Source organism: Narcine bancroftii, chromosome 1 (assembly GCF_036971445.1).
Source record: "Narcine bancroftii isolate sNarBan1 chromosome 1, sNarBan1.hap1, whole genome shotgun sequence".
In the NCBI taxonomy this organism is placed as follows: domain Eukaryota; kingdom Metazoa; phylum Chordata; class Chondrichthyes; order Torpediniformes; family Narcinidae; genus Narcine; species Narcine bancroftii.
This window is the reverse complement of record NC_091469.1, coordinates 125,344,627-125,366,235: the sequence shown is the minus strand read 5'-3', so window position 1 is coordinate 125,366,235 and position 21,609 is coordinate 125,344,627. Positions and strand designations below refer to the sequence as shown.

Genomic DNA, 21,609 nt, shown 5'->3' with positions numbered 1-21,609 from the left:
GGGCTGATTAAACAGTTTTTTGAGTGGAGGGCCAGTATTCCTCGGTATGGGGATTACCATTATCCACTAGATCCTATGCATGTTACATTAAACTACACCATCCACCCGGACCAGGAATATGAGGAGAGGTGGGACTCTCTAAAAGAAGGGAAGACAGAAACGATACATTGTCCATTTATCTTTGTAGGTAAGGAGGGAATAGCTGCTATGGTTGTCATGACAGAAGAACAAATGGAGTGGTTCTGCTTAGGAGTAGAAAGTGTGCCTCATGTGACCTTGGGTATTGCCAAAGATCATCACGCTCGACAGCTGGGTCCGATGGTAAAGGAAGCGATAGGGTGTGAATACAGGCAGACAGAAATCCCGGGATATTCCACCTCGGAGGGAGGAAAATTTGTCAGACTGAATATTGAAGCATGGGACCAGGTAGTGAATGAGAAAGTAGAAAGAGACCGAGCCATAGAAGGAGAAAATATTGATCACAGAGACTCAGACAAATATCTTTCTAATCTGAGTCCACATATATGGACAACGGGGCCCTATGATGTGGGAGTAATAAAAGGAGAGGTATTTCTAGAATTGGCCAACCCCGGGCAGAAACCAATATGGAGAAAACAATACCGCTTGTCGCCCAGTCAGGAGGAGGGTATTAAAGGAACGATAGAAGGGTTAATGGAGTCAGGGGTTTTAAGGGCGGCACCTGACAGTATGTGGAACACGCCCATCATGCCTGTTCCCAAACCGGGTAGAAAAGACTGGAGGATGGTACACGACCTCCGGGAGATTAACTTGGCTACCAAGACTATCGGGAGACCAGTCCCAGACCCATATGTAGCACTTAGGGCTCTGAGTCCGGAGCACGAATACTATACTGTCATTGATCTGGCAAACGCATTCTTCTGCTTGAAATTAGCTGAGGAATGCCAAGACTGGTTCACTTTCACTTACCAAGCACATCGGTACACATACACTAGATTACCTCAGGGTTATAAGGACAGTCCAGGACTGTTCAATCAGGCCCTTAGCGAAATCCTAATGAAATTAAAGCTCCCTGAAGATGTTACACTGATTCAGTATGTAGACGACCTACTATTAGCAGGGAAAACGCCACATGAGTGCCTGACAGGGACAGCAGTTTTACTCAAGGGGTTAGGCGAGGCTGGATTTAAAGTAAAAAGGTCGAAATGTCAGATCGGAAGGAGGGTGGTAACTTTCCTAGGAAGACTCGTGGGTAAAAACGGTACGGCCATGTCTGAGGCACATAGAGAAATGATACTAGGGTATCGAAAACCTACTACAGTACAAGACATGCTGGCATTCTTGGGGCTTTGCGGGTATAGTCGAACATATGTTCCAGGATATGTGAGTCTGACCCAAGGTCTGAGGGAAATGGTCACAGAGATAGGTCACCGGAGGCTTAAAGAACCAGTCAGGTGGAATGTAGAACGTGAAGCGGTTTTTCTGCGTGTCAAACAAGAACTGGGAAGAACGATCAGCCTGGCTAATCCAGATTACAGTAAAGAATTCTACTTGGACGTGGCTGAAACTGAGAGCATTGTTAGCTCAGTACTGTATCAGAGAGATAGAGGAAGAAGGAAAGTACTAAATTACTATAGTTGCAGACTGGATAATGTAGAGAGAGGAAAAGCCCCATGTCTCCGTTACCTCGCAGCAGTAGCTAGAACGATACAAAAAACCGCGCATATTGTTCTCTGTCATCCCCTAGTTGTTAATACAGACCACAGTGTCTCAGCCCTTTTAATGTCTAATGCTTTCAGCTTTTCGGCCAACAGATCCATTAAGATGGAGGACGCCCTTAAGGGTCCTCACATCACCTTCAGGTCACCCAGGGACAACTATTCCAACATGGCTAGAGGATTGAACTCGGGGTTTATGGAGACGCATGACTGTGTAGCAAGAGTCAAGGTAGATTCCAAGCTGAGGGAAAAGCTATTTGAGGAACCCATGGAGGAGGTGGACTGGGAGTTATTTACAGATGGAAGTTGCCATAAAAATTCTGAGGGTAATGTGGCGGGTTATGCAGTGGTAGGATGGGAGGATGAGGCACCCTATCTAGTAGAGTCCTCTATCATTCCCCAACCGGCATCAGCTCAGTTAGCAGAAGTGATAGGGCTCATACGAGGATTGGAGCTTAGCGAAGGTAAAACAGTTAATATTTATACTGACTCTGCATATGCTTGGAGTGCAGTACATATTGAAGCACCAGGCTGGCTAAGAAGGGATTTTCGGACTGCTGCCGGACAAAACGTCCGTCATGATCTGGTTTTACGGAGACTGGTCAGGGCGGTCATGCTTCCCCGGGCTCTGAGCCTAATTAAGGTGGCGGGCCATTCCCCAGATAACACAAAGGAAGGGAAGGGAAACGCGGCGGCTGACAGGGCAGCCAAACAGGTTACTGGTTATCATGAACATATACAGGGGATGATTTTGAGGTCCCATAACAAAAAAAATGAATCTGAAACTAAGGAGACTTGTAGCAGATTGAATGACTACACAGATGAGAAGGGAGAGGGACCCCCACCGAATATTGAGCACCTAATAGAAATACAGGAAAAAGCTAGCCCAAGTGAGAAAGAGGAATGGATGAAACGCGGTGCCACTCGACAGGAGATCAGCTATGAAAATCAGACAGTACATGTTTGGCGCTCCCCTATAGGTACGATAGTTGCCCCTCGTCAATTACTCCCGCTATTATTTGAAGAAGCACATGGGCCGACTCACATTAGCGCCACCAAAACTTATAATACGCTTAAACAACATTGGTGGAATCCCCACTTACGCGAGCACATTGACAACTTTAGAGCTGAATGTACTATCTGCAACGGGCATAACCAAAGGATCACCTTACCCCACCCGCTTTTACGATTTCCAGTACCGACAGCCCCGTGGAAAGAGATCTATATTGACTATACAGATATGGGTACTGACCTTAGGACAAAGGAGGGTTACCGATATCTTTTAGTGGCAGTAGATAGGTTCTCACGATGGGTGGAGGCTATTCCAACAAAGAAAGAAGATGCGGATAGTGTAATAGGCTGGCTAACGCGAGAGTTAATACCCCGCTATGGAGTCCCCAGCAGGATATGCTCTGATAATGGGTCTCACTTTAAGAATGAGCTGATCCGACAGGTTGAAGAATACCTAGGGATCAAACATCGTTTTGGTAGTGTCTATAGGCCTGAGAGCCAGGGGTTAGTAGAAAGGGCAAACAGAACGATAAAATCTAAATTAGGGAAAGTTTTAGGGGGGACCAGGTTGAATTGGGTTGAGGCATTGCCATTAGTACTGATGTCTATGCGACAAGAGAAGGCCAAAGATACCTTCCTGTCACCGCATGAGATTCTAACGGGTCGACCCATGCCCGGTCCAAAGACTGATCCAGCATGGGTTAAGTTGTGGGAAGAAAGGGAAGTGGAACTGGATCATTATATGCAGATGCTGGGTAATATGGTTGCTTTAGTTTCACAACAGGTGGCGAATGCTAGTAAGGAGAACCCGGACACCGAAGGAGTTCCAGTAAAGGAGGGAGACCTGGTGTATATCCGTAAACCAGGTAAAGTACATTGGACTGAATTTAGGTGGTCTGGACCATACACTGTTACCGCCGTAACAGATAGGTCGGTAAGAATTGACAAACCAGGGGATCATAATTGGCATCATTTTGCCTACTGTTCCAAGGCAAAACAGCACGTAGCCAGCCTTGATAGAATTGATGAGACTCATGCAGACGATACCGGGGGCCCTATGGGCAGTACTACTAATGGGATGCCGGATAAGTCAGCAGAATAGCTCGGATTCTTGCGGGGCCAAAGTTATTCTAAAGGTAGACAAAGACAGGGATAACACCTTCCAGTTCGATCTATGCAGTATAATAGCGTGTGGTAAGAATGAGGCGTCCTGGAGAGGATATGATATTTACATGTGTGCCTTTAAAATAGGATATCCTAAATGGGGTCTACATGTCTGTCCGTCTTGGGGTGAGGTTTGGTGGTGGACAGGACCCGACACTAGATGGATAAGAAAACCCCTTAACAAAGGGTCCAGCAAACCTTATTATATTTTTTCACTAAAATCTCCCTGATACGTGGTGCTGTGACCTATTCAATGAAAGGAGAGAATCCCCTGATTTTGACAGTAATGGCGGGGCTGCGCAACCCGTGGAATATGAAGGGATGGAGCTCTAAGACATGCGAGGGGGGCACAGGGAGAGAACATGGTGTCGGAGACCTCTTCTATCTAATGATTGGAGTGTCTATTAGTGGAAAAGATCCTTGGGGAGTGGTGAGGTTCGACTTACAAACATACACAAAGGACATAATTAAACCCACTTCGAAAGAGGGGGAAGTGAGAAAATTCGACAGTACGAAGATGACCAGGGGAGAGAAGATAGCAATTGAGACAGGTATTGATGAGTCAAACTCCTGGATAGATCAGATGGGTAAATATGCGGACCAAGCAGGGTATGGGAACTGCTGGGTCTGTGCCCGAGGAAGGCCATTATTACGGATGAGCAGATCAATTTTTGAGGAGACAGATGCTATGGACTGCGCCTTGAACCTAATGTCAGAATCCAACCCACTGAATAGGTGTCTGATATGGGAACAGACGTTTCCCATAGCTCCGGCTAATGTAGCTCCCCCTGTCTTTAGATCCACAGGCATAACTAATGTTACTTGTTTTGCCAACAACAACACAGCAGCGCACGTTTTCCATGTGGGTTGGCTGCCCAGCGACTCGTGCAGGACTCATGTTGATCTCTCACATAGCAGTAGTGCAACCCGCTTGACCCAGGCTAGGGCGGATATTTGGTGGTTTTGTGGAGGAAGAGTGCTGTACAACTGGCTCCCCGCTAACTGGGATGGTCGGTGTGCTCTAGTAACCCTTAATGCGCCAGTGCTGATTGTCAAAAGGCAGGAGGGAGACGAGGATTCCCTAGAATTGCGCCACACAGAGAGTTGGCTGTGGAGAAAAGGAGGAGTGTTGGACTCTTGGGGCCGGGAGGAAGGAACCCTGATGGGGTATGGATTGATGCCATTGGCCAAGCCCGGAATATTCCGGACGAATTTAAATTAGCCGATGAGATTGCAGCTGGGTTTGAAAGTTTTCCTGTTTTTAGTGCAATTTTTCCCATCACTGTAAATAAAAATGTTAATAGGATCAACCTTATTCACTATAATGTCCAGCGCCTTGCAAATTTGACCAGGGACGTTGTTGAGGCAATACATCAACAACTGTCAGAAACTTCCCTTATGACACTTCAGAATAGGATAGCGATTGATATGGTCCTGGCAGAGAAAGGTGGAGTGTGTGCTATGTTTGGAGATCTATGCTGCACTTCTATCTCTAATAACACAGGGCCAGATGGATCACTCACTAAGGGGTTAACGAAACTTAGGGCATTGGCGAAAGAATTAAAAGCCCAGTCTGGAGTCTCCAATCCTGTTTTATCCTGGCTACAGGGAGTGTTTGGGAGATGGAGCACATTGTTAGGACAACTTTTGCTGGGTTTGTTCATTTCTGTATCAATTTTTATCACTTGTGGCTGTTGTTGTATTCCATGCATTCGAACGCTGGTCACGAGGACCATAGAGAGAGCCTTTGCTGACCGTGATGAACTGCCTCCGAAATATCAAGCTGTGCAGGCTGTGGAGCAAGACTATCTCACATTACAGGAGGCGGAGAAAGTTGCTGAGATCGATCTGGAGTCTGAAGGGGAATGTGATGGGAAGGAGGGATTGTGAATTAGATTGTTACACATATAATTTTAACCTTGCTTGTAACCTAAATATTATAACCTTGATTGTAGAACAAATATTATAACATTGATTGTAACACAAACATTATTAATCAGATTGTAGAACAAGTATTATGAATTAGATTGTAGACCATATGTTAACTTGGGAATTTACTAATGTACGGGGGGTTAGCTAGTTTTTTGCTTGGGGGCAAATGGGATGAAACTTGTAAATGGGCAATGGGATCGGGGTGACGGATGGGGGGTGTACGCAAAGGAGGGTTGGGGGAGCCCTCGCCCACCAGCCGAACTACCCTGTGAACAGAACCCGTATAGAGCTTGGCAATAATAGGCGAACTAATGTAACGCAGTGGTAGCATAGTCAGGGCGAGATTGTCCTCTAAAGAGGACAAAGGAGGGATTGTAAGGTAAAACATCATGAGATGGGAATGTGTAAGGAGTTACCCTGTACAGGGCTGTAACAAGAAGGGGAGGTGTCCTTGTACTCCTGTTAGGTAAAACATCATGAGATGGGAATGTGCAGGGCTGTAACAAGATGTGAATGCATCCTTGTACTTACAAGATAAGAGAGACATTGATGGATTGAGAGGCAGGAAGCTAGCAGGGAAAGGATAGCAACAGTTTTAGTCATTGGACAAGTAATGATATGATGATGTTCTAAGCACATATCCAAGGGTATAAAAAAAAATCACCATTTTGCTGATAACGGCAGAATGCATTCTCCGACTAACATGGTTAGTCGCAAGTGTTACAATCCGGTAATAAAGAACAAAGAACCCTGATTTCGACTCAGCCTGGTGTTTGTCTCACTCATTCATGAACAAAGCAGACCTAACAATACACACTCATTAAAATTGAACCCCTGTTACCAATCATGGGGTGTGTGTGTTGGAATATTTGGAAATGTTTTTGGGAGACAAAGCTCGAGAGCAGCAGAGATTACAGATGGGAAGCAGTGAGAGTATCCCACAGAACTCCCTTGAAGACATTTCAGTGTTTTACAGTAGATTGGAGAACAAAAAACAAGAGTGCAGAGGAAGTAAAAACAATGCAGGAGAAACTGAGCATTAGAACAAAATGAGCAAATAGCAGGGAATTTCATTTAAACTTTTATTTATGCAAGAGAAAATTACAGACATCTACAACTGCACAACCAGAATTTTAATGCTGGAAACAGAAAGGCAAATATTTACATCTGATATACAGTACATGCAAGCTCTAAAATACAACCTTTTATTTGCTATTTGTTTGTTCAGAACATTTATGCTTTTATTGAAGCAACTTTCTTCTGCTTCTCAATCAGGTGTTTCAGTTGACTGTCAGAAGTTGCTTCTACCTGTTGAATTAGATCTTCATCTCCTTTGGTTGTACCCCAGTTGTCTGGTTTTGAGAAGGAAGCAGAATATGGTCGGCCAGTTCCAGGTACCAAATTCTCCCAATATGTTTGCTGAGCTCTGGAAAAGAATTCAAGGAACATGTTTAATGTTGAGGACAAGGCACAATATTTATTAAACCTGTTGCTTTAGTGTTTTCAGAGTTAGACAAGATCAGAATAAGGGGAGCTGCTTTTTTTCAACCTGCATACCCCAAATTCTTCACAACTGACAGAACATTTTCAGAAGTGGCTTGAGAGAGGACGCAGTGTGGATTGACTTTTGCTTGAGGAAAATTGGTAGGTCCATGTGGTGCACTGTTATCCAGAATCAGACACACACAAAGATAAAGACTGTACAAGACTTCCAGAGCCAGGCTGGCTGTGGCTGCAGCAACTCTGAGTGAGACCTCAGGAGGCCGGCGCAAGCTTATATCCCCAGAGGGTGATTAACACCTGACCAGGTGGGGCTTGATCCATTCAGGCTGACTGATTGACACCAGCCAGGTGTTGTCCTGTCCCCTTACACTACTGCAGGTACTCCAGAGACAAAAAAATTGCTGTTCCAGCCATTTCCTCATTGTGTATCACTTTTGTGTTGTTCTTTAATTATGATCTGACATTAGAGTTTTAAAAAGCCATTCCAAATGAAGAACTGGTATTGCAAACATACACAGCAAGGTTAATAAGTTCCAAATTAAGTGGGAAGCACATTTCATCTTCAGAGTGAGTTAATAGGTCCTACATTTCAATAAAAGTGCAACATGATTTATTTGAAATTGCAATGTTATTGACCAAGTAATTTGAGTTGGGAAATGAATATTTTGCAGTCTTGCTATTGTAACATTTATCTAATTTTGTCTCAGAATTTTAAGCTGTTAGGAAAGCTAAAAAAACATACTTAACCGCTTGAAAAACAATTGTGGACGTAATTCTGACTGAGCAAGTGTTCAATAAACAGTTGGTGGCTAATATTTAAAGAAATTCACATGCTCAAAATTTCTAGTTGCTCATACCTGGCCCGCACCCAAGGCTTTGTGTGCATGGCAAGACCTCCTCCCCATGTATCATGTTTCTCTGAGGCTACTGGAAAGAAGCCCCTCTCCACTGCCAGTTCTTCTGCTATAGCCCTAATGTGATAAGGCTCAAAGCCACAGCAGCCTCCAATGTATCGGATTCCCATGTTATATGCACTCCTTGCATATTTATGCATGTCCCACCTGGTGAGAATTCTTGGCTCCAGAGCTTTTAAAAAAAAAGTCACATTTTTCAATGAAATTATTTTATGCCATTTATCATGCTCAATGGTACTAGAATTAATATATTTTATCATAGATGCCAAGCAAAATCCAGTATGGTTAGTAATAGCAAGGGCAACTAGTAACAAAAGATTATCTGAAGAGCAATAGGTTCTACTAGGTCAACACCCAAAAATTAATAGCTTTGCTTCACCCAAGTACTGAAGATTGAATTTATAATTAACAAAGTAAGGTTGAAAGCTTCTTAAATCAGTTTAATTTACCCTATTCTCCATCCTTTCATTTCCAAAGGAACAATCATTCCTGCCAGCAGTCCACTCACTCTTAGAATTTACTGTGTTATAAAATTGTTTACGTTCATCCAAATTTAGATGCCAGAACACCAGGGCAATGCAAGTAGCTCAATCTAGGCCAAGACAGCTCTCCCCTTCACTCTTTTTATAGTAATAGGCACTCAAGCATAGATCTGATGGGGCAACACCAAAGTGTAATCCTAACAATGTTTCAGAGTATTTTAAACAATTCTTTCTACACTTTTGTAAAGTTATGGATTTGTAAAGCCTTCTATTCAACTTTTTTTTTTTTTAAATTACTTTTGCCTCTTCATGAAGTGAACTGTACATTAGCTCCTACAATTCATTTAAGAAAACTACTGCAAGTTGAACTAGGAATTTCTACCATTTTACTGAATTGTTCATGACATAAACAATACAAGATTCCAATGCAAGGACAATTCTTGGACCAGCAAAATTTAAAAGAGACAGGCATGACATAGTAAGGAAATGCTAAAATGACTTGTGGAGATGAGGTGTTTGTCTTGCAGATCAAGTTAATGATGATCTTGGTTCATATAGTTTTCTTTAGGATGGAAGGCTAAAAGCGAAATTTAACAAATAGTGTGTGAGAGAGAGAATGAAGGCAGGACTGATTTCTCTCAAGAGGCCAATTGCTGGCAGGGTGGGATTCCCTACTGCCCCTCCAAGTCTATTGTTGACTTGAAGCTCACTGGTTATATAGTAGAAGCTGTACGTGGGTGAGCATATGATAAGCTGTAACATTTTGGACCAAAACAACCAGGAAGTGGGATTAATCACGGTACTTTAAAAAAAACATGCATGGACATGAGAATCTTTCGGTCACTGATACAACACCAGCCAGTAGATTAGGAATACTGGGGTCAGTGGGAAGCCTCAGAAACCATTTTGAGAGTGACAGCAAGCAATCAAATCTAAAGAAATAAAATAACAAGATTATAAATGGCAATTTCTCACTGTACTAATGATTGGTAGCACCGAACCAAGAACTAAAACAAAGCACAAATATTCCCAGAGTATATGCCCTCAAACTTACAGAAAATCATCTTAGATTATTGAAGTCCAGTGAGTTCATAGCCATTCACAATTGATGTTTATGTTTTCCCAGTCAGGATAATTTGCTACCAACATCCTTTCAAAATATTCCATTTCATTTCTAACTAGATTGCTACACCAACTTAACTGCACCCACGGTATTAAGTTAGACATGCAACAACCAGCAGTAAGGCCTGCTTCTGATTGGAGTTTTACCAGCGACTACATGCAAGCAAAGCTATTAGTGATGACACTACCAAAGTTAATTTAATAGTAAAACTGAAATGTTACCAAATGGAAACTCTGGTAGATCAATGAATCCCTGCTTGTTGCAGTCAGGTGTATGAAAGGCAACAGGCTGCATCATTAAGTGTGCCTTTAGATTGGCAGCTTCTAATCCTTCCTTCATAAGCTTCATAGTTTGAAGGCAAATGGTTGGGTCAAAATGGCAGTTCACTCCAACAAGATCAGCACCTATTTTGTTAGGATTTATACATTATTTGTGGGAAGCAGTAATATATACACATTTCTTAATTTGTATTGGCTAAAAGTACAAAGTCTGAGAGAAGGAAATACCATTTTTGCCATTGTATAGCAAGATGGATCATTTGCCTAGTCACAATTCTGTTAACCCTGATGCTCTTCAAGTACAATTGAACTTGCCACGTTCCACAATCAAAAGGTAAACAAGGGTGCCAAGGGTCAGAACATTAGGAAGAGTACAAGAGGCACCAAGGAAAGTTTGCAATGAAGATTTACAATTTCTTTATTCAAGCCTGAAACAGGTTCCTCAAACATTTGTGAAAGGGTTAAAATGTATTTCATGCTTGCAAGAAGTCCGTTTGTAGCTTGGTTCAACATTTTTATGCTGTCTCCTAGCAACATCTTTGAGCCAAGGTTATAGCTGGTTTCTTGGCTAGTTTGAGAGAGAAAGATTCTTAGTTTAGTTCTGCAAAATGGAGGATCCAGAGGGTGTTCTAACATTTCCTATTGACCATTTAACAACATTTTAATAGCTTGTAAAAAAAAAAAAACATTTAGCAACTTATAATAATGTTAACAATGTTAAAGTTGATATGCTGGAAAAATCAGGTGCATGGAGGACCTGGTTAGAACATTTTAGGTGCATTATCTATCCAAGTTACTTCTGGCAAAAAAAATATTGAAATTTAAAATTAAATAGAAATTGTTCATGTCAAAAATTAATCCAGTAGATTTAAAAGTATTTGGAATTCAAAGAGGAACTGCTTTACATTGGAATGCAAGACAGAAGCACATGGATTTTTTTTTTTTTTTTTTTTAAAACTCCCAGAAGTCAGGAGGCAAAAAGTTACCCAACTTTTTCTCATCTGTGTTCCAGATGCCATCAATTTACCAAAGAAGAAAATCACTCCTTGCCTCCCTCAAACTAACCCAATTCAAAGCAGCCAAAAAACCAAAACTGATCTTTGCAAGATTGGCACTGTCTCCATAGTTGATAGAAAATAGCTGGAGAGTTAGAGAAAGATGCACGAGTATCATGTTCAAAGAGCTCTAGTGCATGGAAATGTGAACTCTTGTAAATCTGTTGACCTTGCAATTTTCTAAAGGCCCAAGCCTATTTTAATACTAATCAGATGAATTCTGATAGTCATTGGCACGGACTCAGAGGAGGCTCACAAGGATGACTCCAGGAATTAAAGGGTCGTCACACAAGGAGAATTTGACAGCTCTTGCCCTGCGCTCATTGGAATTTAGGAGAATGGGAAGGATCTCATTTAAACATTTTGAATGTTGAAGGTATGGACAGAGTAGACGTAGAAAGGATGTTACCCATAGTGGGAGACCCTAGGGCACAACTTCAGGGTTGAAGTGTGTTCACTTAAGAATTTATTCAGCCAGAGGGCAGTAAATTTGTGAATTTGTTGCCACAGGGTGTTGTGGAGGCCAAGTCATTGGGTGTATTTAAGGCAGAGATTGATAGGTTCTTGATTAGCCAGGGCATCAAAGAGGAAAAGACTGGGTAGTGGGGAAGAGTTGGAAGATGGATCAGCTCACAATTAAATGTCAGGGCAGACTTGATGGGCTGAATAGCCCTTTTCTGCTCCCACATCTTATGATCTCATGTCCTTCAAAAGTAATACAAATGCAGTTTTATGCTCGTCCAAACCAGTCCATGATTAAAAACCTGATCATTAAAATGCAATTATTTAATCATAAAATAAAATAACATTTACTACAAATAACAATCAAGAGGTTTATTTACATATAAAGGAAAGCTGAAAGAATGGTCTTACCAGCCTTTACAAGTCTAACAGCACAGTCCCCAGCTGATACTCCTGTCAGATCACCTTCTGGACCAATGCACAAGGTGACACCAACTGGTTTGCCAGATTCTTTCAAAACATGCACTGCCCATTCTGCTTCCTCCACATGTTCAAAGTACTGCAAAAGAATTCAATTGTATTTCAGTATGGGGACTAATACAAATGTCTGCTTGTCAGGATCACTTAATGTACTAAGATTATTCCATGGTTTCCCCCCCACCCAACAAAAAAGTTATTACTTTCCTTCCAGATGATATTAGCATAAAGTTAGTCACAAGAAGAGAATGCATAATGTTAAGCACAGCATTAAACTGCTCATCTCTGAACTGAGACATCCTACATTTATATTCCTCCTCCTATCCCTCCCCCCCACCAGTTTGCCAGGCACCTGCCTACATTTTGCTCATATCTTGACGAAGGGCTCAAGCCCAAAACAGTTTTGCATCTTTGCCATAAAGAACATTTTGTGAGCTAATGAGTTTCTCCAGCACTTGTGGAGAACACCACCACCCCACCCAAAAAAATTGTTTTTTCCTCTTCTGCCCTCTCATCCATGGCCTCTTGCCTTTTGGGTTGTGCTCCTTCTCATGCCTCCCCCACCACCTTATTTAGGCATCTCCCTGCTTTTTTTTGTTCATACTTTGAACAAGGGCTCAGGCCCAAAATGTTGGTTATGTATCTTTGCCATAAAAATGCTGCATTACTTGCTAAGTTTTTCCCATCACCTTTGTGTATTATATAGCAACTTTAATACATCAGAAGTTCTTTTGGACATACGAAGGATGATGCAAGCTGTCTGTTAAATGTATTGAATTTTCAACAACCATCAATTCCACAAGTCAGATTTCTCAATACATACCAAAAGGACATACCAATCAACTACCAGGAGCTAATCAGAGAGGAGACAGGTTTTTTTTGCACAATTAAAATGGTTAAATACATTTTAATTCAATCATTTTATTTTCTTTGCTTGCAGTGAAAGCAAGGTTTTTCATGTTGCATTTGTCCTTGTTCCTAATGTAAGTCAGCAGTTCATTCTGGATCAGTTCATTCTGTCCATTATCACAGATGTCCCTTCCTATTCAGCCTCTGACAGCTCCTCATTAATTAGTTTGGTGCCTACTGATTGTTCTAATGCTACTCCTCAGTTTTCCATTCTTTGGTAATGTGGTGATATGTAATTACACCACTAGGTCACCAGGGGTCATCCCAGTGACCTTGTATAGAAAGCAGTCTAGCTACAGTCTAGCCTTCCAGGTTATTCTTGTCTAAGACCTCTCAGTGTACATATTAGTTTATTAAAGCTGTCTTATACTCGCACTGCTGGTGTGGTTATTGTCAGTACAGGTGATGCAGCCATTCATGATATTGACTGATCTTTATTAGCATACAACACAAACCAGAATTCCAATTGAGACATTACAGAAATGTGGTAGAGTGTGCAGAGAGCCCAGTAAATTACAAGAGCCAAAAGTAGATTTACATTTTCCTTATGAAGGAAAAGAGTAAAAGACACCTTGGTCCCATCCAGCTGTTTAGCACTGTATTGTCCAGTTCAAAAAAAAAGGCCTCTTCAAAAGTCTGAACAGGATTCAATTCTTCAGAGAAAGCATTTAATCTTCAAACTCTGCCTCCAGCCACTTAAAAATTCCATGGAAACCTGGGGGGGGGGGGGGGTTCATTATTGTAGAATAAAAGATTTTCCTCAGACAGATGGGTACATTAACCTTTCTGAACCTCTCTAGACAAAACATGAAAAATGAAAGACTTTGAAGAAGAATTGAGAACTGCTTGCACTGCACTCGGTACATCTTGGCTTTCCAAGTTCCAAAACAGTTACTGAGGATTTCCATTGGGAGCTCCTGCCTTTTGTTTTGCATAATTGGTTTCTACTTGAGAAAAAGTAATCTTGCCATCAGTTTACTAGACAAGATGGTTTATCTGGTTCTGGCATTGTACATAAAGGCCAACAACTCTTCTGCATCTTAGCACAGAGGGATTTATTTAATACTTCTTAAACAGTACATAGGCCACCTAGGTGCTTCATCCATTGATCGTGCTTGGCAGGTGGTGCTAAAGTAATACTCTGAAGGGTGCTTGATAAAGTGGTGACTGTCTTGCTCACAGTAGAAATTAAATAATTTCACGTACATTACATTCTAAATGTAGAATCACATGACAATAATGGAACCTTTATACCCTTCAATGAGTTTTTGAAAATGGGACCTTTTATGTAAAGGCAGCTGTCCATTCATCTCAGCTGTACAAAACAAGAGAACCTGAGCTCATTTGAATCTAATAAGACAGTAGGTCCTTCATGAAATCGTGCAATAACTTTGTTGTGCATTGCACTAAAGATAATAATTTTTGATTGTTGCAAGTCACCCTATACAGAAGTTTGCCTTAAGGGCAAACAAAGTGTCCCAGCAGCCCCTCTCCATCTACACAGCTTTGGATAAAATATCCAAATCATGACTATATTAATCTAGTACAGGGATGGGCAACCTTTTAATTTAGACATACAGCACAGTAGCAGGCCATTTCAGCCCAAGAGTCCGTGCTGTCCAATTAACCTACACCCTGGTATGGACTCATGGGCTGAAAATGACCTGCGACTGTGCTACATGTCTAAAAATTAAAAGGTTGCCTACCCTGATCTAGTACATACCCCTCCAATGCCAACACGCTGCAGACTCACCTTCCCGAATAAATCAACTATTACCTTTACCTTGCTTGTGTGAAGCGAATGGTTTCTGATCATATTGGTCCATGCTATGCCCTTCTATAATGTAGGGGGATTGCCTTTAAACAGGAGAGCACGAGATGGTAACTTGGGCAACAGACTGTTTAAACTAAATTTTATTTTCTTTGCTTTCATACCACAACCAGTATAATTACTGTAAGGAAGGCAAGGCAATATCAGTATTCATTTTGAGAGGACTAGAGTGCAAAGACAAAGAATAATGTTGATGCTGAATGAGGCATTGGTCAGACCACATTTGGAGCATTGCAAGCATTTTTTGTGCCTTATTTCCAAGGAAGGATATGCTGGTGTTTGTGACAGTCCAGAGGAAAGTTTATGAGAATGACCCCAGGGATGAGAGGGATAAAGTATGGAGCATCTGATGGCTCTGAGCCAGTATTAACTGAATTGGAGAAGGACATAGAGGGATCTCATTGAAATAGCTGGATAGTTGTGGAGGTTTCCAGTAATGGAAACACCAGAGGTGTGGGCTCAAAATGAAAAAAAAAGTACCCTTAAAACAGAGACAAGTGTGGTGAATTTGTGGAATTCATTGCCACAGAAAGCTGGAAGCCAAATCATCGGGTAGCTATGATCCAGAGTTTGATAGATTCCTGATTAGTAATAGCATCGAAAGTTATAGAAGCAGGTGAATGGGATTGAAAGAAATGCACAACCCATGGTTTGAATGGCAGAGCAGACTTGAGAGCAAAATTAGGCCATTCAGCTCAAGTCTTGAGGCCTTTAATTAGGTAAAAGTTGCTGCTTCATTGGTGACATCCCTCTGCATTTATGTAGCAATACTAGTTTACTTTTTCTTTTAAAAAATTACTTAAGGTTCCATCTATGGCCCACGTTACTTTACAGCACATTTTCTCCTTACCTTTGCATTTTTCTTTAAATTCTTCTGGACCTCACGCTGGGTCCTGAAATCTTCTTCAGGAAGTAATTGTCACACTTGTTTACTTCTTAGAATATTTTGGATGATCAACCCCACCAACAATCTGATTGGTGCTTCATTCCAGAGGTGATCAGTACCTGCAAGGCTTGAGCACTAAAGTGTGCTTCTTTCAATCTTCGTTAAGCCTTTTTGCACAAATACTGTGCACTTCACAGCTGAAACTTTAATATTTATATACTGGGTAAGTAGCTTGTTCACTTCTTTTTAGTGTCAAGGTCTATGGCAACTGGCTACAAATTTTAATTAAACTAGGAAATGAAACTGCATTCCAAGCCATAATTGTTAGCAAAATAACCAGACGTGATGATTCACACAAATAAATAGTTAGAATTAATCAGTCAATTTCCAACAACAGAAAACCATCAAATACGCCAAAAGTGATCCAAATATTCTGCAATACAGATATATTGGAATTTTATTTTAAAAGCAAGCAAATACAGCAAAATCCCCATTATCCGGAATTCAAACAACCAGGTAAAAGGAAATTGCAGAAAATAAACTGGTTAAAAAAGTTTAAAATTGGCATTCCCATAGTAGTTCGTTTGCCAATCATGCAACACGCAATCTTTAAGCAACTTCACTTAACTGGCATCCCCATAGATACCGGATATAGGGGTTTTACTGTATTCACAAATCAAGTGCAAAGACTATACCTCAGCAAGAAGGAAGTCGACATTCTTCTTCACAAAAATACCCAGCTGTTTTCTGAAAATTGCCTTCACATCAGTCTCACTTTTGTTGCTGAGATAGGATGGAGTTTGGCTGACTCCACCAGCCACCAGGGCACCTCCTTCATTCGCCACCTCCTTAGCAATGTCACAGGCAGCTTCATTCACCTTGTTGCTCTAAAAGAGCAAAATAAACAGTTCTAAAACCAGATACAATTTATTATTTATTAAGCCAACAATAAAGACGAAATGGAAACTACAGTGTCAAATTAAATTTAAGATTATCCAGCCTCTCACATAGATCGATCAGCCAGTTGACATACACCTGTTGTCTGTCTTGCCTGATTCCCAATATCAATATCAACACAGGCAGACCCCAAGGACGTGTGCTTCACCCACTGCTCTACTCATTATACACCCATGACTGTGTGGCCAGGCATAATTCTAATGCCATCAACAAGTTTGCCAATGACACCAGCTGTCAGCAGAATCACAATGAGGAAGTGCACAGGAAGGAGATGTATCAGCTCATTGAATGATGCAACAACAAGCTTGCACTCAATGTCAGCGAGATCAAGGAGATGATTGTGGACTTCAGGAGGAAGTCAGGGGAACACGACCCGGTCCTCATCGAGGGATCAGTAGCGGAGAGGGTCAAGAATTTCATATTCGTAGGTGTGAACATCTGAGATGTCCTGGAGCCTCCACTTTGATGCAATCACAAAGAAAATGCACCAGCAGCTATACTTTGTGGGGTGTCTGAGGAGGTCCTACATGTTACCATAGACTCGCACAAACTTCTACAGGTGTACTGGGAGAGCATTCTGACTGGCTGCATCACTGCCTGGCATGGAGGCACCAAGTGTCAGGACAAGAATAAACTCCAGAGGGTTGTCAACTTGGCCTGCATCATCACAGACACCAGACTTCACTCCATCGAGGACAGCTACGAGGTGGTCCCTTTTTTTAAATATTAAAAAAAGGCCTCCATTCTCAAAGACTCCAAACACCCAGGCCATGCCCTCTTCAATCTGCTACCATCAGGAAAAAGTACAGCAGCCTAGGGACAAGCACAAGGACTGGTTCTTCCCCTCTGCAAGGTTCCCAAATAATCAATGAACCAAAGACACGACCTTATTTTTCATGCCCGATTATTATTTTATTTTTATAGTAACGTTGCAAGATAATATGCATTTTGCACTATGACGCTACCACAAAACACCAAATTTCATAACAATAAATCCAGATTTTGATATTTTCCAGTTTATACTGCCACATTAACCTTCCCACTTTGTATCTCTTAATTGCCTCTATTTCTATATTTGAGAAAACCTTTGTACCCAACTTTGCTACTCTTGTATATTGCTTGTTCTTCCTTCTATCCTTTGTGTTTGGATTTCAAATCACATTGCTCCCGGGCTTTGAAATTCTGCCAGCTTTTTTGCCTTATTCTCAAAGCTTATCTAGGGTACAGCAGGTGGGGCAGAGAACAAGGGTGCCACTTGCAGGCCACCCCCCACCCTCCTGTCCTCACCTTACCCACCCAATATCCAAGTCCCTCATCTGAAGGTGCCACTTGACCCAACTATGCTGCTGGTTCTCCCACATTTACCCTCTTATTATTACCACTCAAGATGTTAGCGACATCTCCCAATGCCATTCTTTAATGATTATAAATTATTGTTTATAATGAAACACCACAGGATATATTTTTCTATTGATGTCAGCATACAAATATTCTAAAATGGACACAGTTAGTCAAAACTTAAGCCATAAACTTCTAGATAAAGCAGTATAGCAAAACAAAGCAAATAGTTACTGTAAACTTTTGCTCCACATAATTCCCTCTGTTCATCAACTTGTCATCACTTCCATAAAATGTGAATGTCTGCAAGACTGTGGAACCGGCTCTGAGGAACTCACGGTGTAGTTGTCTCACTGTAAAAGAGTCAAACAATAACTTGATCTTGAATCCAATCAACCAACAGATCCATTTTACAACAGCTGGTAACTTGGACAATAAGTTAATGTCATATATTTACACAAAAGATGCATGTACTTTGTTGCATATTAATATAGAAAGTCTTTTCCCAAATAAATTATTGCCAGTCAATTAATCTATGGAGTTAAACTCTTCCACAGTTGAATCAGAATTAAATTTTTGGACATTTTTAATTTAGTGTCAGGTCGTGCCTCAAAATGACATCTGAAATGTGTTTAATTGTGATGCAAATTTTAAAAAGTGGAGTATGGAAGCAACTTGGTTAAAAGCTTTATTTTGCTTTTTTCCCCCCTAGTCTCACAGACATTTGCTTCAGGAACTTCCATTGGTCTCACTGTTTAACACTCAAATCCTCAAAGATCAAACATTTATATGGGAATCAGGCAATACAGACAACAGGTGTAAATTAACACATGTCCTACTTCAAAAGTCATTGAGCTCCACAAACTCATTTCAATTTGAAGATAGCTACTTCAGGAAATTGCCAAAGTATCACCAATCTGCAGCTAACAAGTCTTGTGCAGTGACAATTTTTTTTTTTTTTTTTAAATCCTTCAAATTAAAATAGAACAACATCTGACAAGTTATCAGAAAAGGCAGGACAACCAATGGCTCCATTAAAATGAATTGTTTTATACTGACAAAGATAAAGTTGGGCTCGAATGCGGAGGAGCTAGTGGAGTTGTTCAAGTGAACCGGTATGGACTTGAAGGGCCGACATGGCCTGTTTCCATGCTGTAAATGGTTATATGGTTATATATATGGAATGCCATAGGCTTCATGTATTATTGGATTGCAACTTTGAAGATATTGGGGAGAATTGTTTTATACTGACAAAGATAAAGTTGGGCTCAAATGCCGGAGACTTCATCTAATATTATTGGATTGCAACTTTGAAGATATTGGGGCGAATTGTTTTATACTGACAAAGATAAAGTTGGGCTCAAATGCCAGAGGCTTCATCTAATATTATTGGATTGCAACTTTGAAGATATTGGGGCGAATTGTTTTATACTGACAAAGATAAAGTTGGGCTCAAAATGCCAGAGGCTTCATCTAATATTATTGGATTGCAACTTTGAAGATATTGGGGCAACCAAGTTGCCTTGGTGTGTGAATAATGTGAAATACTTTACATGGTAATTTGGTTTTGATGGCCTTACCGGCTTCAGGATGTTCAACTGTTGCTTCTGGCGTCCAGGGACCAGCTTTGACAAATCCCCTCTTCTCAAGAGCAAAAACAAATCCCCCATCTCCAATAATGATCTCTCCAGATGCTAAACGCTCCAGAAGACCCTACAGTAAGATTTCAAATCTTAACCATAATGATTCAATACATACATCGATTGCATTTGAAAACTTACTTTTTAAAAAAATATAAAGTAGCACATGCAACCTGGAGGTAGAACTTGAGGGGGGAAGGGGGAGGGTCACCATCAGTGACGTCACTCCATGGGTCTGCCTTCACCCGCTTAGATGACCAATTAGGGGGCTCTTTGTGAACGAATGATGAAAAGTGATACAGAGCACGTTACTCAACTTGGAACAGGAACAGCCTTGGCAGATCAAGATCAGCAATCTCGCTTGCAATTTTTCTCCAACATAGTGGAAAGTTGGAGGGTGAAATCCCGGCGGTTAGTTTATTCATAAAGTTTTTTGAAAAACCCAGACAACTTTTCAAAGCAAGCTCCCACCCGAGGCACTGTGACCCCGGGCTTCATTGAGCGCGCCTCGGTGCGAGCCCCCAGCAACCGACACAGAGCAGGAGGCGCCAACTGACACCTCGTGCCGCGACCGGCCCGGAGATGCCGCGACGCCCCGAGGAAAGGCTTGGAGTCGGGGTGGGGGGCGGGGATTGGAAGAGGACCCTCGTCCATCAGAACCGCTGCGTGATGTTCCTACAAAAAAAATCAAACCACGTCCATCATTACTTGGTGACAAAGCAAATCTTAAAAAGTTACTCTCTCTGCAGCCTTCTCTCCGTCTCTTCCCACTGGCGGCATCTCGTCGGCTGCTCTCGCGCTTCCCTCCTCGGCTTTTCTTCCACTCGCCGCTTCGCCCAACACCCGTCCCTCGCACCTCTCCTCGCCCATCTTTATATCGGCCGCCGGGCAGGGTGCGCGCCGCCTCCCGCGCTCTCATTGGTGCGCGCGCCGAGAACCGTGCCCCGCCTCCTAGCCTCGGATTGGTGCGTCAGGCGGGGGGCGGAGCGCGCGGGGAGAGCGGGCTGGACAGAGACGCGGAGCGGGCGGACGGATGGTTGGGAGTTCGCTCGCGTCCGAGGAGCGCCCTTGAGCATGTCTCGGTTGCTCAGAGCGTTTCGCCGAACGCTGCTCTTGCAAACGGCGTTAGCAGGGCGCTGCCGCTGGATTGCTGCCCGGGGGTTGGTTAGCTCGCCACCCACCAAATCCTCCAAAGGAGGGTGAGTGCTTTCTGAGTCCGTGCGCCTGGGGGGGGTGGGGTGGGGGGGTAGGGGGAGAGTGGGGGGTGGGGGGAGGTAGGGGGAGAGTGGGGGGTGGGGGGGTAGGGGGAGAGTGGGGGGGTAGGGGGAGAGTGGGGGGTGGGGGGAGAGTGGGGGGTGGGGGGAGGTAGGGGGAGAGTGGGGGGTGGGGGGGTAGGGGGAGAGTGGGGGGTGGGGGGGTAGGGGGAGAGTGGGGGGTGGGGGGAGAGTGGGGGGTGGGGGGAGAGTGGGGGGTGGGGGGAGAGTGGGGGGTGGGGGGAGAGTGGGGGGAGGGTGGGGGGAGAGTGGGGGGTGGGGGGAGAGTGGGGGGTGGGGGGAGAGTGGGGGGTGGGGGGAGAGTGGGGGGTGGGGGGGTAGGGGGGGTGGGGGGGTAGGGGGAGAGTGGGAGGTGGGGGGGTAGGGGGAGAGTGGGGGGTGGGGGGGTAGGGGGAGAGTGGGGGGTGGGGGGGGTAGGGGGAGAGTGGGGGGTGGGGGGGTAGGGGGAGAGTGGGGGAGAGGGGAGGGTGGGTAGGGGGTGGGGGGGTGGTGGGTAGGGGGTGGGGGGGTGGTGGGTAGGGGGTAGGGGGTGGGGGGGTGGTGGGTAGGGGGTGGGGGGGTGGTGGGTAGGGGGTGGTGGGTAGGGGGTTGGGGGGGAGTGGTGGGGGGAAATCTTCCTGATCTAACCAGTTGCAGCAATATTCTAGCCATGCTGAATCACTTTTTCCTTTCATCG

The 21,609-nt window shown here is 43.1% G+C and overlaps 2 protein-coding genes across 7 annotated transcripts in view; one reads left to right on the top strand and one right to left on the bottom strand.

Annotated features, from left to right (window-relative positions):
* Positions 1-6,872: 6,872 nt before the first annotated feature.
* bhmt (betaine-homocysteine methyltransferase) lies at positions 6,873-20,524 on the bottom strand. 3 transcript variants are annotated; one of them, XM_069938301.1, is made up of 8 exons: positions 20,398-20,523; positions 19,600-19,732; positions 18,254-18,372; positions 16,420-16,611; positions 12,033-12,180; positions 10,048-10,230; positions 8,165-8,393; positions 6,873-7,230 (listed from the first exon to the last, which is right to left on the bottom strand). In XM_069938301.1, exons 1-8 carry the CDS (start codon positions 20,437-20,439, stop codon positions 7,038-7,040), a joined length of 1,239 nt encoding a protein of 412 aa, XP_069794402.1. In that variant the 5' UTR covers positions 20,440-20,523; the 3' UTR covers positions 6,873-7,037. The 3 variants fall into 3 exon arrangements, with proteins under 3 accessions (XP_069794402.1, XP_069794421.1, XP_069794413.1); XM_069938320.1 differs by lacking the exon at positions 8,165-8,393 and having other exon boundaries at positions 20,398-20,524; XM_069938312.1 differs by lacking the exon at positions 10,048-10,230.
* The window catches only part of dmgdh (dimethylglycine dehydrogenase), a 158,273-nt gene continuing 156,890 nt past the window's right edge, over positions 20,227-21,609 (top strand). For all 4 annotated transcript variants that reach the window (XM_069938244.1, XM_069938255.1, XM_069938264.1 and 1 more), the window contains exon 1: positions 20,227-20,858. In XM_069938244.1, coding sequence (XP_069794345.1) covers positions 20,242-20,858 — 617 coding nt within the window. In that variant the 5' untranslated portion in view covers positions 20,227-20,241. The remainder of the gene's footprint in view (positions 20,859-21,609) is intronic.

Coding starts and splice junctions, on each gene's coding strand:
- bhmt (XM_069938301.1), bottom strand. CDS start 20,439: ATGCCGCCAGTGGGAAGAGACGGAGAGAAGGCTGCAGAGAGA. Junction 18,373..19,599: donor AGTTGAACATCCTGAAGCCG/GTAAGGCCATCA, acceptor ACTCTTTTACAG/TGAGACAACTACACCGTGAG. Junction 7,231..8,164: donor AAGCCTTGGGTGCGGGCCAG/GTATGAGCAACT, acceptor ATTCTTTTCCAG/AGCTCAGCAAACATATTGGG.